This window comes from Dioscorea cayenensis, chromosome 28 (assembly GCF_009730915.1).
Source record: "Dioscorea cayenensis subsp. rotundata cultivar TDr96_F1 chromosome 28, TDr96_F1_v2_PseudoChromosome.rev07_lg8_w22 25.fasta, whole genome shotgun sequence".
Lineage (NCBI taxonomy): Eukaryota > Viridiplantae > Streptophyta > Magnoliopsida > Dioscoreales > Dioscoreaceae > Dioscorea > Dioscorea cayenensis.
This window is the reverse complement of record NC_052498.1, coordinates 51,526-68,823: the sequence shown is the minus strand read 5'-3', so window position 1 is coordinate 68,823 and position 17,298 is coordinate 51,526. Positions and strand designations below refer to the sequence as shown.

At 33.2% G+C, this 17,298-nt stretch overlaps 2 protein-coding genes across 2 annotated transcripts; one reads left to right on the top strand and one right to left on the bottom strand.

Moving 5' to 3' along the window:
* Positions 1 to 1,025: 1,025 nt before the first annotated feature.
* Positions 1,026 to 1,865, bottom strand: LOC120253262. Its single transcript, XM_039261591.1, has one exon. The coding sequence runs from the start codon at positions 1,863 to 1,865 to the stop codon at positions 1,026 to 1,028; it is 840 nt and encodes a 279-aa protein (XP_039117525.1).
* A 794-nt stretch (positions 1,866 to 2,659) lies between these two features.
* On the top strand, positions 2,660 to 11,762 carry LOC120253263 (mitogen-activated protein kinase homolog D5-like). The gene is made up of 6 exons (XM_039261592.1): positions 2,660 to 2,909; positions 2,988 to 3,117; positions 4,766 to 4,903; positions 8,338 to 8,667; positions 9,406 to 9,586; positions 11,237 to 11,762. The coding sequence occupies exons 1-6, from the start codon at positions 2,701 to 2,703 to the stop codon at positions 11,407 to 11,409; spliced, it is 1,161 nt and encodes a 386-aa protein (XP_039117526.1). The 5' UTR covers positions 2,660 to 2,700; the 3' UTR covers positions 11,410 to 11,762.
* The last annotated feature ends 5,536 nt before the right edge of the window (positions 11,763 to 17,298 follow it).

Below are 17,298 nucleotides of genomic sequence, written 5' to 3'. Positions count from 1 at the left end.
TCCTCCTCTATCAGTTCGCAAGGCCTTCATCTTGTGGCCTACCTCCATCTCAGCACTCATTTTGATTTTCTTAAAAGCACTCAAAGCTTCATCTTTAGTCTTGAGCATCATTATCCACATGTATCTGCTGAAATCATCAACAACCAGTAAAAAGAATTTATTACCTCCAGGGGTTGTTGGTGTAATTGGTCCACACAAATCACCATGAACAAGTTGTAGTGGCTTCTCTGCACGATAATCTGAATCATGAGGGAACGGTGTACGCCGTTGTTTATCCACCATGCAACCATCACAAAGTTGGTCTACATGTTCCAGAACTGGCAGACCTTCCACCATCTTCTTGTGTGCCAGACTTCTCAATGCTTGGAAGTTTAGATGCCCATATCGTGCATGCCACACCCATGCATCTTCTTTGTAGCTTGCCAACATACTCACTGGCTGGGTTAGGTTGAGGTTAAGCATGTACAATCTATTTCTTGACCTCCTTACTTTTGCCAATAACTTTCTTTGCATGTCGAAAATACACATGTATCCATTTTCCACGATTGTTTTGCAGCCATGCTCATCCAGTTGTCCCAAGCTCACAATGTTACTCTTAAGCCTTGGAATGTAGTACACATCAGTCAATACCCTGTGCTCACCATTTTGGCATTTGAACAGAACCGATCCACGGCCACATATGTCAACAATCGTTCCATCTCCAAACTTCAATGTGCCTTTCACAGTTCCATCAAGCTCGGTGAATTTATCTCTACACCCGGTCATGTGATTGCTCGCCCCTGTGTCCAAGTACCATAAATCACTCTCATACTTCTCATCACTCCCCAGAGTTGGCTTCATCTTCTGTTCATTGAGATTTACCTCTTTGGTTATCTCTTTAACAGATTGTAAGAACTCACATACCTCGACCATAAGCAATGCTGGTTCATCATCTTCTTGCTTATCCGCAACAAGGGCCCTCTCATCCTTCTTCTTAGAACGACATTCATAGGCAAAGTGTCCAAAATAGTTACAATTGTAACACTTCACCTTTGCTTGTCGAACTTCTTCTCTTGATGATTATTGTCACTCCCGCGGCCTCCATCATTACGTCCACGTCCACGACCACGACCATAGTCACGGCCACGCCAGTTGCTTCCTCCTCGTCCTCTTGATGAGTTCGATATACCTTCACATTCTTCTCTTGCCTTCCATTCGGCCTTTGTCAATAGGATGTGTTCTTCTTTCTCATCCTCGTAACCCCGCAATCGCTCTTCATGAGCTTTAAGTGACCCGATGACCTCCTCCACGGTCATCGTTTGGAGATTGCCAAACTGCTCAATCGTCGATGCAATCTGAATAAACTTGGAAGGGACAACACGAAGGAGCTTCTTGACGACGTAGGCCTCCTCCACCTTGTCGCCCAATGCACGAATTTTATTGACTATTGTGGTCAACTTTGTGGCAAAGTCATCAACCGTCTCCGCTTCACGCATGCGTAGACCTTCAAACTCACTTCTCAGAGTCTGGATCTTTGCCTCCTTGACGCGCTCGGCGCCCATGTGCATTGTCTTCAACATCTCCCATGCCTCCTTGGCCGTCTCTTTCTCAGCCAACACAAGGAGCGTCTCCTCGCTAATACCCTGATAGATGGCAGCAAGGGCCATCTGATCCTTCCGCGTCTCTATCTCCTCATTCGGATCAATAGGCTCAATGGCATCCCACACGCCTTGTGCACGCATGTACACCTTCATCTTGAGTGCCCACGCCGAGTAATTGCTCTTCGTGAGCAATGGATACTGTAGGGTTACCGTCCCGTCTCTTGTTGGAGCTTTCAATGATGTCGTACCGACGGTTGTTTCACTCTTTGATGATGAACCTGACATGATCTTTGGTGTATACTCTGAACCTTGCTCTGGTACCAAATGTTAGGAATAAACAGAGAAAAAACACAGAGCAATCAAAGAAGAAGAGAATATTTTGACACGGTCAACCAAAAACACCCCTTCTTTCTATCTTTTATATTGATCACAATAACTGAATTTAAACTACATTTCTTTTCCACCAAGAAACTAAACAAATTCAAACTAACAAGCTTATCAACATAATTCTAAATGCAAATGCAATTTTTAAAATACCAAGGGTTATAACTGCAAACATAATGCATAAAATGCAATAATATCTAAATGTAAAATATAAATAACATAGGGTCATATAGGCACTAACAAGATTAATTCTATCAGAGGTTTGCGCGAACGAGGTTTGGTTTCAAATTTTTTCTTTTGATGAATGGTTTCACTTTTTTATTTCCATGCAGTTTCATTAACATAGTTTCTTAATAAAACAAAAATGATACATGTCTCTGCACCATCATGACCGCGGGATCCAACGGCTGGGAATTGATATCACTGATGGTATAAACCGTGCGATGAGAGAGACGGGAACAAGAGAAGACGACAATAATAGTACGTTGCTGCAGAAGCTTCCGATAGGCTATGGAATGGATACCGTTGCCCAACAGGTTACGTTATATTTATTATACCTTTAACTGGATAAGGACTGATCCTAAAATACAAAACATTCCGAGGGGCCTAGATATAAAAACTTGGGTTTAGGACTCTATTTTCCCAGAAACAGAAGAGAGAGAGAGAAAGGGAGAGAGAGAGAGAGAGAGAGAGAGAGAGAGAGAGAGAGGGAGGGCTGGGAATTGAATCGGAGGAGATGGGAGAGACGCAGGAGGGAGCGGAGGAGATGCCAGAGGCGCAGAAGGAGGGAGGTGCGGCGCCGGTGAAGATGGAATCGACCCTTTGCCACGGGGGAAGGTTCGTCCGGTACAATACATGTAGCAATCGTAGGATTGTTTTTGAGGTCACTTCCAAGTATAAGCCCCCAATCATTCCCCTTCGCAGTGACCCTTATAGCGTCACCTGGTGAGTTTCCTGTTTGTTTGTTTGTTTGTTTCTTCTGTTGATTCTTGATTTGATTGGGTTTTGTTTCGTTGGTTTTAGGTCTGTTTTGAATTCGGAGACGGGAGAGCAGGTGGCGATCAAGAGAATCCGGTATGCTTTTGATAAAATGATCTATGCTAAGAGAATGTTGAGGGAGGTCAAGATTTTGCGCCACATGGACCATGAAAATGTCAGTGAGTTGAATTCTCTCTTTGTCTCCATAGATCAAGTTTCTTGGAGTGAAAGGATGTTTTTTTTTCTTCTCTTTTTCTTATCCCTTTTGCTTTCCTAATTGTGATGTACTGTATTGCATTTACTGAGGGAACTGACACTTGGTCTCAACCTTAAAAATACCTTACACTAGTGATAGGTGAGATATATATATGTTGTATTTTGTATAAATTGTAGGGTCCAAAATCTAATTGAATTAAAAGCAACCTGTATTTTCATGGTTTTCTGTAAAGTTGTCAAGTTGATTTGATCTTGATTAGAAAATGAAGTACATCACTTGCAATTGTGGTTATGGGGATGAAATCAATTTTTTTTTTTTAATGCCTAGTGGCAAGGAAAAGAGAAAGATCCAGATCTTGGTATGCCCAATTCCAGGGGAAAGGCATAGGCTTAATTCTTGGTTCATAACTTGCTTAGTTGTTGCAGGAGAAGTTTATTTTTTTTTAATATACCCAAATGGAAGGAAAAATCTATAGACCTAAGAATTAAAAGATAAAAAAAAGTGTCTCAAGAACTGTCTTGGGATTTTTTTTTTTATTTGGTTGTATTAACATATTTTGTTAGTAGTAGTTCATTAGATGATGTCATTCTTGTGTATTTGTTACTTCTTATTGTAGATTTGTTCTTATAAGTACTTGTTTCTTGTGCGGCTTTTATTGTTTGAACAATAGCAAGCAACTTGATTTAGTTGTTTCAAAGCCAAAATTCTTTCTAGAACCTTGGCAAAACTAAGCCGTTTGCAGAAACTAGATGAATAGTGCAACTCAATCATTTAATTAGATACCATAAAAGATGATAAAACAAACTTGAATAGCCTAACTTGATAAACGTAAAAATGACATTTATGCGGAACATTCACTTCACTGCATAGACTTTGACTTAATTGGTTGTTTTTCAAGATGCCTTAGAGGTGGAAATTTAGAATATAAGCACAAATTCAGCATTTGTGAAAGGAGATAAACTGAAGCTTAAACTATGATGCTAAGTTCCTAATAATCTCTTTTGAATGGGAGATGGATTTTTTTTTTTTATCAGGAACAAAATGGGCAGAAACTTTATATACACAAGTATTTTTCCAACTGGTTTGAGTTGGAACTTTTCACCTAATCTTTTGGATAAAGAATGTTGATTAGACTAAACTTGGGAAAAAGTTTTTGGATTTAACATTTGAAGAAAATTGCTCTTGTTTGCACCCTTTGATTAACTTCAACAATGATAGTAGTGAGAGTTGCTTGAGGCTAGAACCGTGGATGACTTGGTAAATGAATTTGAGGGTGCAAACAATTTCATTTTTGATTAGTTCAGTTGGATTGAGGAGACTGGGATTCGCATGCTTTTTGTAGTTTGATTATGAAATTTGCACCTGATTTGACATTTTACTTCTTTAAAAGTTCAAGTTTTAACCTGTCCAATTTGATTGTTTGAGAGTGCCTGTTTTGGATGCTGTTTTCATTTTGTTGAATTTTGTATTGGATGCTCAAAAGTTCTGAAAATTCAAAAGCTATTGAGTGGTGTTTCTTTAACATTACTGTGGTTCATATGCTTTTATAATTGTTTTTATACGGGTGTATATATCATCTAATTCATGTTGTAGTCGTACAACACAGGTTCTAGCAATCAGGGACATCATACCTCCTCCGCAATGGGAACTATTTAATGATGTCTACATTGCCTATGAGCTTATGGAGACTAATCTGCATCAAATAATCCACTCTGACCAACCTTTATCCGAGGAACACATTCAGGTCGGTTTCATTTTGTGAGTGTTACATATATGGGGTTTATCATTATTTTTTTTATATTTTGATTTTGGACCTCCCATTATGTGTTGTGTTTTTTCATTATTTTCTTTATATTGTGGTTTTGGACCTCTCGACGTGTGTTTTATGTATCTTTGTTTGATAAACACACTCCCCATTATCAATTTTCGTTGTATTTGTCCATCTCAACTTGCATTGATGTTCAAAATTACTACAATAATTACATGCTTATGTTAGAACTTTGTCTTTAATAAAAGCCTTAAATTCTTCATATCTCTTTTTTTTTTCACCGCATTGACTTATTTTTTAACTTTGATATTATAAACATTTTGGGATCAATTCTCAATTGTCAAATCTTTTATATTGTTAGGTTATAGCCCATTAAATGTATAGGATTTGAAGACTCATGTAGTTTTGAGCTGTTTTTTATTTTTGTAAAAGAAGGTATTGGGTCATTTTAAAATATCAATCAATGTTATTTAATAAAAATATTTTTAATATTTTGTGTACATTGCCTTGCGAGTTTCTAGTGAGTGGGATTAGGCTACATGGAAAAAAATCAAATATATATAATCAAATGACCCTTCATTTTACCAATATATATACAGTGTTGTCTGGGGCTAAGTTTTTCTTATGGATAATTTTTCCAATCTTGGTATGATGATGATACCTTATGCATCATCTTGTCATGGGCAAAGGCACACCAGAAAGTTTTGTGATATTTCCTGATGGTGATGTCATGTGACTTAGGCAATCACACCTAGGGCTTCTAGATAATTATGCCTAGATGATCTAAGTAACGCTCTCAAAAATGGCATAAAGCTACACAATTCTCATTCATTCATTCCCCTTTTTTTGAAAAGATCCATCATTCTTTTACAGATTTTAGAGTACTTATCCAAGTTTGAATGCAAATAGAATTCATGATCATGCAGACAGAATATGACTTACCTAAATTTTTATGCTCTATTAATCAACTCAAACTTAAAATAAAATTATCCACTTGATTTGACACATTCTGCAGGCCAAACATGAAACTGTACCCTTAACACTGGCAGACAAAAGATTAGCTCTTAAACAACTTCTAACCCTAAACTATGCCAAATGGTTGTGTTTGATGCTGATCTTTGTACACTATATTTTACTGTAATATTTTCCAAATCTTCTTAGCTTATAGTTTGCATCAAATAGAACCTTGGCATCTTGCTGTAATATTTTCTAGGTCTTCTTGGTGTATAGCCTGCATCAAATGGAATCAACATGCATTTTGGCTTATAGTCAAGCATGAGATGTTGGCATTAGAGTTGCATATCTAACTGGCAAAACAATGTTCTTTTTTCGACAGTTGACTATTAAAAATTTGCCACAATTCCCTAGAAAATATCCTATATTGAATGATACACCTTTTTTTTCTTCCGGGTTTTACTGAATTTATTCTTTTCATCAAGTACTACATATGGTTTTGCTTATCCCATTTAGTATTATTACTTCATCTTTTTGTTTATAGAGATTTGGTATGGCCACATTCCTAATATGGTTGTGATGCTTCCTTTAAGAATAGATGCCAAATTAGAAGCCTCCATTGTGTAGAAGTTAATTTCAACATAAGATCTTAGAGAACTTATTCACAATACAGAAGCATTCTATTTTTAAACTTTCAAAGGCATGACGTTCACAATATCTCATTCTTTCTCCATGTTTTTTTCTTCGTTCAATTTGTTTATAGTTTGCTACTTGCATTAAAATAAACTGCCATTAGTTTCTTTCGGAACACTAAGCCATCAGGAATACATGGCGAGTTTGATTAACATAGAAGAAAAGCAATTTTTCTTCCCATTTTTTGGTGATCCATTTCTGGTGGTTCACTGCTGTGAGTAGTCAACAAATCATTACTGTTGAAGATTTCGTTCTTAGCGAAAAGATACCCTACAATGAAGGGCAAATTTTTTTATTAAAGGAATAATAAAGATATTAAAGTTGTAAAGTAAGCTATGATTTAGATTTGGTTTTAAATTCTCTCACAACTTGGGATACAAAAAAGATAAGGTGATCGAGACATATATATGTTTATTTTATAGAACATTGCTTCCTACTTCTTGTTTGAGCTGGCCTCATGTTATATATTCAGTAATAAAATTATCTTTTCTGAATTATAAATATTACTACTATGCTTTCTTGTTTTGGGGTTAAATTTATTGTCAACAAAACCTTATTCAACTCTTTCCTGTCTTCTGTCTTTTACATTTGGAATAATTTGGGCTTTTAAATGAAGATTTCATGAGTCTTTTGTTTTATTATTGGAGATTATTCACCATTGAGAGAAAGGATTTATAAACATTTAATGTTTCCATAAGCTTGTAGGGGATGAATTGTGACACTTACTACTAAATTTCATCCGTTGACTTGTAAATTTCTTCCAATTGTCTGATATAAACTCAGAAAACAATTTTTTTTCTCTCTATTGTTAATACTAAAAAATAATTTAGTACTACAATAGAGCGTGCTTTAAGGAAATGTTGATTTGTTTCCTCTATTGCTTGAAAATCCTGCAAGGCAAAACTTACTTTTCCAAGCAACAGATTTATGATGGACTGAGCAACCTCTGAGCCTTTTAATGTAATCAGATATTTAGTATGCTGATATATTTCTATCTTGAGTACAGAAAGAGATAGAGGGATGTAATGCATGTGATGATCAATTTGTTTTTTAGATTTCCTCGTTTGAAGAATGTTATTGTACATTATGTGTATGCGCGGAGGATGTGACTAATCATCAAACAATATGAGAATTTCAAATGTGCTTGTGTTCATCTTGCTCTCTGTGAAGCCAACATTTCGGGCTCTCTAGGTTTTGGGGTTTTTCCCAAGAGCATCGGTATTTATGATAATGAAGAAAACTCCTTTACATCTAGATCCATATTGTGTTTTGTAACATTTTCCCTAGGGTTTGGAATGCTTAAAATGGACTCTAAAATCCCAAAATTTTCATTTTGTAAGTTATACAATAATATTGTAGATAATCTCAATGTTTGATCAGTTTATTTTCTAGTTATAGCTTTTTGGCAAGACTTCTTAATTTTGCTATATGATAGATGTGAACATGTGGTAAGGTTCTTTGGTGTGCTTTGTGCAGCGTATTTTAACATGGAACTCATATCTGCTTTTGAATTTTTGTCGGTTGGCAAAAAAGCTGGAATTTTATGACTTTTGTTTAGCATTCGAAATCTCTTTGGCCTTTGCTCTTCCACCATGTGCTTCTAATCCTATTATTTGAAGTTTAATATTATATTAATTGTTAATATCTTGATTATCACATCATACCATTTTTTATCAAATATTATTGTATTGTATTCTTCTTGGATTCTCTATAGATGGCTATCTGATCGGTTTCTTTTTCTTTTTTGCAATGTCTTTTGAAAGTATATATTATATCAGATTCTTTGTGGATTGAAATACATACATTCAGCAAGCGTTCTTCATGGAGACTTGCAGCCAAGCAACATCCTCCTAAATGCAAGTTGTGACTTGAAGATTTTTGATTTTGGGTTTGAACCCATTACCTCTCCTTTTATTAGGGAGTATATTCCTGCTACAAAAAGCTACCGAGCACCAGAATTATTGCTGAATTCTTCTGGATATACTGCTGCGATTGATGTGTGGTCTGTGGGATGCATCTTTATGGAGCTAGTGGAACGGAAATGTTTATTTCCAGGGAAAGACATCGTGCACCAGATATGCTTGGTGTTGGAGGTGAAGCTTTTCTCTTGTTTTGTGCCTACCAAATTTTATTATTCTGTTTTAGGAGATGCATGTGATCTTATTGAACTTCATAGAGCATGTTTCTCTAGGTGTTGTTTTGATTGAGGTTAAGTATATGTCAAGGAAAAAATAAGGATTTGTTATCTTGGTTTTGGTTGATTAGAAAAAAGAAAGAATGGATAAGCAAATGAAAGCAACAGTATTGATACTATTTTTCTTTTTTTTGTCCTTTCATCATTTTTTATTTCTTTTCACTTCTCATGTGTTAATTGTTAGATACTCCCACAATCTGAAATTTCCCCTTATTCTATATCTTTATTAAATTTCTGTACATTGACTTATCCTGATGCTGTCATGCTTTGCGGGATCGCAACCAGATTGATTTCTCGTTTCACTGGACATTAATAACAATATATCTTTGATACGTTAGGTATGTGTGCCCCTTTTAAGCCAGTAAGTACGCTATGAGGACATGCCCTTGAGGATTTATGTTGGCGTTATGCAAATCATCATTCCAAATAATTAACCTATGCATCATTGGAGATAGCCTTTCTTTTATATAATAGAAATAATCTTCAAATGCAATACAAGATCTTTGTCTATGTATGGAAATTCCCTCAGGTCTATGAGGAATGTTTGAATCATTATAATGTTTACAATTATGGGCTTCAAGCATTCCTATTGATATTTGCTAGGCCATGGCTGATTTAATACTTTTGCACAATGCAGCTTATTGGCACTCCAAAAGAGGATGATCTGGGTTTCTTGGATGAAGTTGATAGAAGATCTATCCTCGGACTTCCTTGTTACGCCCGCCAGTCATTCGCAGAAAAGTTTCCGCAGATGCATCGCACAGCAATTGACCTTGTTGAGAAGATGTTGACATTCAATCCAAGCCAGAGAATAACTGGTATGCATTTGTATCTGTGCTACAGTTTAGTTTTTTCTTTTATTATTGATTAATTATGATAGAAACTGAACGAGTACTGTATGTTATATTGGCAAAGAAAGAATGGCAGTCTGATTATTTGTTGAGGATATATATTTCCTGACCTAAATCTTGAAAGTATATACCACAGATATCCATAGATTTAGGTACCTGGTCTGCTATTGGAAAATAAAGGTTGATAACCCAAATACCCAATACCCTTTTCAACATCTAACAGAGCTACAAATGTAAGAATGAATATTTGAAACCAAATCACACTAGGTTATGTTCGGATATAAACTGATAGTGAACCTGATTCATTGTAACATCCTCTGATATTTTTCATGTTTCAGTGTGCAATTCCACAGAATTAGTTTGAGGACTGTTGGCTTGAATTTGTGGATAGAATTTTGTGACCCATTGTCATTGTTAGACATTTCTGTTCATGGTTTTCGTCTCACCGTTTTCTTCTCTGAAGTTATCACAATAGATTTATTGATTGAAAAGTTCTTGACACTATAATTTTACTCAGATTTTTTTTTATTGTTTTATATTATTAAATTCAAAGACTTGTTCTCTGAATTATAGTTTTGATTTTGCTCAGTTTACAAATAATGATTGACAAATACGTGCATGTCTAATCTTTGGCCAAGAAATTGTTGAACACTGTATGATCACATCAAACTATGGATTCTTTTGTTAATATCCTACGTCTTGTATGCCAATTTTGTCTGGTATAGATGGTTATCCTTAATCTGTTGCGCTGTATCTCTAACAACTGGCAGGTTTTTTAAAAGAAATAGAATGGCACCTTTTCTTCACAGATTGATTTATTTGAGATCGTACTTCTTCCATGTATGTGTCTGTTTGATTATGGTGTATATAAAACCTATAATTCCTTACGATTTGTCATGCGTGTGCTATTGTTCTCACTGTTGCTTCTTGAATGTGTTGAGGTTATGGATGAGGCTACAATAGAGATGGAAGGCATGTTGTATTTTACACAGTAGAATATAAAATGTGTGTCATGGCCCATGTGGATTAGTAACAGAAAATGATAAGCAAGTACCTTCAAGTGATTACTGGTTGATTTTTTCTTCAAATCTATTAAATCCAGAAAAGCAAGAGGCTCTTGAACGTATTTTCTGTTTTCAGTTTTTTAGCTTAATGAAGTGATTGCTACTGCATGCTGGTGTATTTGACTCTAGAAATTAATAGTCAATGATGATACCTATATTTTTATGCTTCACAAATGTGCAATCAAGACATAGATGGCTACAACAAGGATGTAATACAATGTAAGAGGTTAAAGAAACTTTTTTATCTTCGACTTGGAATGTAATGCATTTTAAAATACTTTTGTTTGACAAATTCTGCTGAACTTTCTTTGAGTTTTCATTGTAAATACATAATCTTCTTAAAATACAAAAAGTCTGATAGCTTAGTATGGGCATGAATCCGATGTCATTGTGAGGACATTTAAGCCATCCATTATGTCACATGTTTAATGTGAATGAATAACTTCCATGGTTGTTACTCTTTTTTGTTGTTCTTTCTTTGCAGAATGATCACACTTTCTTACTTTGATTAACAAGCAAGTTGTTTCTTTTTTTTTTTTTTTGGCATATGCAGTAGAAGATGCTCTTGCACATCCTTACTTTGCATCCCTACATGATACAAGCGATGAGCCAGTATGCAAGACACCCTTCAGCTTCGACTTTGAACAGCACGTACTCACTGAGGAGCATGTGAAGGAGCTAATTTACAGAGAGGCCCTTGCATTGAATCCTGAGTACCAGACCTAAAAGCTTTGGAAATTTTAATTAACAGTAGGAGCTAATTTATAGCAGTGTCTTAAGAACCTTAAGGGCTTGTTTGGGATGGCTTTTTTAAAGCCCAGAAGTGCTTTTTTATAAAAAAAGCACTTCTGGGTTTTAAAAACCATGTTTGTGTTGGCTTTTGGGAAAAAGCTGAAGCTGTGAAAAAAGCTGAAATACAGCTTTTTTCATAAGCTGCTCAACTGGTGCTTTTGAGAAAAGCACTTTTCAAAAGCTGTTTTGTGGGTTGTAAAATTACTAAATTGCCCATGTTCTTTTCTAACATTTCCCCATCTCTAGCCCTAAGTTACTATCCTGATGCTTCCCCATCTCTCTGATCTCAACATCATCGATTCCTCTCGCTTCCTCCCTGCCTCGACGCCTATATCTCCTCTTCGTGCCTTCTCATGATCTTCCCTTTCCTCCGGCAACAACATTGGTGTGGTTGGTGACTCTTTCAAGCACTTGAAGGACTTGATGCTGCCATGCTCTCAGGTTCCACCTCTCTTCACTTCATCTTTCAGTCTTTGTTTGAGAGAATTCTCATTTTCTTTAGTTTGTTGTTGTTGTTGTTGTTGTTGTTCAGTGCAAAGGAAGAACAAGTATACTATGCAAAATCAAAGCAAGATCACTCACTGCACACAGCTCACAGGATTTTGAAAGATTGAAGATTTTTAGAGTGTGGTTTTGATTAAAGGCATTTGTGGCTGGCCAAGTCTGGTCGTTTAGGAGGCAAGACATTCTTTTTATTATGTTCATTTTTACAGTAAACTGGATGGAATAAATCAATAGTATTACACATATCTAATTTTTCATTCATAATACATTAAGTTATAATAATAATATCAATAATAATAATATTAATTAATAATAATAATTATTATTATTTTAATCATAATACATTAAGTAATAATAATAACAATAATAATAATTTTATAATCATAACACATTATAATAGTAATTACGATGATGATGATAATTAATAATTATTATTATAATCATAATACATTAAGTTATAATAATAACAATAATAATAATGATAATTAATAATAATTATTATTACAATCATAATACATTAAGTTCTAATAATAATAATAATAATGATAATTATTACTTATTATTATTATTTTTGTTCATAATATATTAAGTCATTATTATAATAATAATTATTATTAACAATGTATAATAGTAATTTAATAAAAAAACTTATGAATGCCCATTTTAAGAATTTCCCACCCCTAAAAGACTTTTAAAAAAATCTACATCCAAACAATTCACACATATAAAAAGTCATTTTGCAGATTACTACCCAAACATAAAACATTAAAAAGACTTAACTTACTCTCCAAAGACTTAAAAAAAGTCTTCTACAACTTAACAAAAAGACTTTTTTTAAAAAGTCCCATCCCAAACAGTCCCCTAGGTTTTTACGTGGATTTGTTTGCAACTGTTGTACATATCTGCAGTCTTTTTCTTTACCAAACTTAAATTCAACCTGAATCTTAAGAACGATGGTGTGTTATTTGCTGTTTCTACCCCTGAATCATAGAGGTCATGCTTTTTTTATTCAAATTTAGAACATTGTCTGATTATCTTATTTCTCAACAATTTAGGATGCATGAAGTGTGAATAAATCTGCAATAATTAGGCAATTTTAAAACTGTTAGTAATTTTCATATGAAACTATACTTAACCAGTGGGGCTTCGGCGTCCGAAACCTTGACTCGGCTTGCTGGCAAAGTGAACTGGTGGGTCTGGCTATTGATCCGTAACTTGCCTGTATTGCAGCGGGCGCATCTGCCCTCAACCCATGGCCCGCCCAAGTGTTGGACGAGCAACCTGTTGCATTGCACACTATCGAATATTTTTGTTTGTTTGTTTGTTTGGGGTTTAGAACTCGATGTATTTAGAATTATGAGATTCTATGTATTTAGAATTACGAGAATCTCTTAGGTGTATGGCTAGATGTAGTTGAAAATGCAGAGTTATAATATATTTTTTAAAATTTTGAATTTGAAAATACAGAAGAGTTAAATTCAGTGTTTGATTGGACTTATTCAGAATGATTTTGTGTTTGGTTAAAAATTAAATATGACCACTTAATTATTTATTTAATTATTATTGATATATATCAATAAACATAATAATTTTTTAATATATTTTTTTTATACAAAATACGGGACAATTATAATATATATATATTTGAAAACTTATTTTTTTTTGACAAATTGATGACAAGCACTTTTTTATTTTTGGTATTGTGCTTGAAAGGTTTCAGATCTCTCAAACACAAGTAAGGTAGGAAACCACTAGGCTATGCCTTGGTTCCTATTTGAAAATTTATTTATATTGTGATGGTTTTAAACTTTTAAATTAAGTTTTTTAAAATTATTTAAAATTTGTTTTAAATTGAGTTAAAAATAATTTCTTAAATAAAATCTCAAATATTAAATTATATAAAAGATAAAATATTTCTAGAAAAAATTAAATAATTTTACAATGAAAACCAAAAGTTGTTTTTTTTATGGAATACGTAAATGACAAGGTAGTAGTAATTATTATCGATTTATAACTCATAAAACATTAGTTAGATGAGGGATTTTGTTTCACAACCGATTTAATCGTAAAATCAAATCCTATATTTAATGCATTTTGAGTTATAATGGATTTCAAAATTAATTGAAATTCGGTGAATCAAATACCGAATTTCTAAGAACCCAGTATTCAAAGTTATATATAACTCTAAATTCATCTAAACAAACAATATTTTGTTCCAAAGGATTTAAAAATTTAAAGTAAATGCAAATACACTGGATCTACTTTTGGGTGAATTTTGGAATATGCTTAATTTAGGTTTATTTTGAAACCTTGGGTTTAAAATATCAAATACTTAGCACGGGGCATATGATGGCCACGTAAAAAAATAGTAATTTTCTATTATTTTGGTATTTCTAAAAAATTTATTTATTGATAACAGTAGTTAAATTACTAGTTTATTTTAATTTAAAAATTATAAAAACTTTTAAAAAATATTTTATTTTGTATATAAAAAATTTCAAAATATTTGTTTTTATTTTTTCCTACCTATTTTTTGAAATGGTTTATCTTAAAATAATAAAGTTTATAATTTAGATATATTTCAAAATCTAATTCAAAATCACTTCATTATAAAAATTTCAAATATTTTTCATCATAATTTTCATTTTTCTTGAAGATATAGTTCAAAATTTCATTTTAATCATCATCTATTGGTACTATATTAAATTTTAAAAATAACTAAATAATTAATAATAAATATTTTTAGATAAAATTATTTGTTATAAGTTTACAAATATTACATATGACTATATGCCAAATCCAGATTTTCATATCTTTTTAACTAAACACAAAAAATACGGCATTTCAAATACATCTTACCAAACATGAGATTTAACCATCACTGCATTCTCAAATACATGATTTATAAATACATTGTAATTTGAAATTTACTGCATTTCTAACTTCATCTAACTAAACACCAAGTGTATTTGTAAATACTAGATTTGAAAATATAGGAGAGTCAAATAAAATATTTAGTTAGAAATATTTAAAATACTAAATTATATAATTTTTGTATATGGATGATAATTAGAATATGGCCGCTAAAGAATATATTTAATTAATTTTTATGGTTATAAAGATAAAATTTACTTTTATGTCTAATATTAAATATTATGTACTATCAAAAATTATTTAGTGAGAAAAAAATGATTTATGTAGTTATAAAACAATATAGTCAAACATCTTTTGATGTCTTATTCATGTTAAAATTTATTTATAAACATATATGACACATCATGTGATAAAAGTTTTTATAACTTATCATATAATCATGATTACACACACACACATATAAAGAGTTACTTACATTGCCGCGGTTTTATTATTTTTTTTTTAAATTAATTTCAAATTGAGATAAAAATAAATTTTAAATATTTCGTTATATATGATAGAATATTTCAATAAAAATTCAATAATTTTAAAATTTAGGATATACAAACAAAATTTTTATGGAATACATAAAAAATGAAATGGTTGCAATTATCAGCTCTTTATAACTCATAATATACTATGTAAGGGATTTCGGTTTACAGTCGATTTGGCCGTAAAACTAAATTCCTATTTAGCGTATTTTAAGTTACATTGGATTTAGAAATCCAATGAACCAAACATTGGATTTATAAGAATCCAATAGTTAGAGTTACATGTAACCCCAAATGTAGCCAAACATCCCTTAAACTTCTAAAAGAAATATATAAAATAAAAAGTCTTTACTTTGTTTAACAATATATATATATATATATATATGTGTGTGTTTCAATTTTATTCAACTTTCAATGTGTTGAAAACTCAAAACTAAAATGCGAATGGAAAGTGGAGGTAGTGGGACTTCTCAACAACATCTAGAGCTTCCAACTCCCGAAAGAAAATGAGTTTTTTTTAAGGCCTAATGGATCTAAAGCTAGATTTGGATTAGTGATGTAATTTATCTTTGAGGAATGACATGGTCCTGATCAGCTCGTCAAATCAATCAATAGTATACAAAGCTAACTCCAATTTGAAATATCAGGGCTTCAAAGTATGAGATCCAAAGGTAAATCAAATAGGGACATGGTCTAAGCCTTTTTTGGGAAGACAAGTTTGTTAAGTTGTTAGATGAATGGTCAACCAGTTCATGTTAGTGAAGAACCAATCTAGTCTGACCCAGATAAGATTTGCGTGACCATTGGTCCAAGTAAAGTGGTAACTAAACACAAATGATTGTAACAGGTTCATTCATATTATGTTGAAAGGTTTGGGCGCTGGTGATGTCCTTCATGTTTGAGTCATTGAATATAGAAAGTAGTATTGATATCTACACAAATTACACAAATTACCGAGGGAAGGGATTTACTGTAATTACTCTCAAATATTTTAGTTAGTTGCTCCCAAAATGAAAATTAATAGTTGTTGGAGTTTTATTACTTATGGATGCCTATTTCACAAATCTATAAAACCATAAAAAAAAAAAATTTTTCAAAAATTAAAGGTTTCAATTTTTTTTTTTATGCAGTTTCATTAATATAGTTTTTCAATAAAACAAAAATGATACAGCAGCATCATGAGAGTGGGATCCAACGGCTGGGAATTGATATCGCTGATGATAATAACCTCCTGCAAATATATATATATATATATAAATAGAATTTACTTAGAATTATATATATAGAATGATAATTAATAAATACAGACAAAAAAACACGAGCGTGGTTTATATTTTTATTAATTAGAAGAAAAAAAAAAAAGAATCAGGTACAGAGTCAGTCACTGCATGCAGAGGTTCCAGCCACTACCTACTGTTCATACGTCTCACGCCGACTGTACTCTATCAGAAAATATGTAAATATATGGTATTATGACATTATAAGGAAGAAAGAAAGTGTTCTCTGTTTCAGCCCCATTTGGTGCCGGCGAGTATAAACTATAAATGGGCCTCATGCCCATTGCCCAACAGGTTACGTTATATTTATTATACCTTTAACTGGATAAGGACTGATCCTAAAATACGAAACATTCCGAGGGGCCTAGATATATATAAAAACTTGGGTTTAGGACTCTATTATCCCAGAAACAGAAGATAGAGAGAAAGAGAGAGAGGGCTGGGAATTGAATCGGAGGAGATGGGAGGGACGCAGGAAGAGGGAGGGGCGGCGCCGGTGAAGATGGAGACGACCCTTACACACGGGGGAAGGTTCGTCCGGTACAAGATATCTTGGTTTGTTGTTGAGGTCACTACCAAGTATAGGCCCCCGATCACTCTACTTCGCAGTGACCCTTATGGCGTCATCTGGTGAGTTT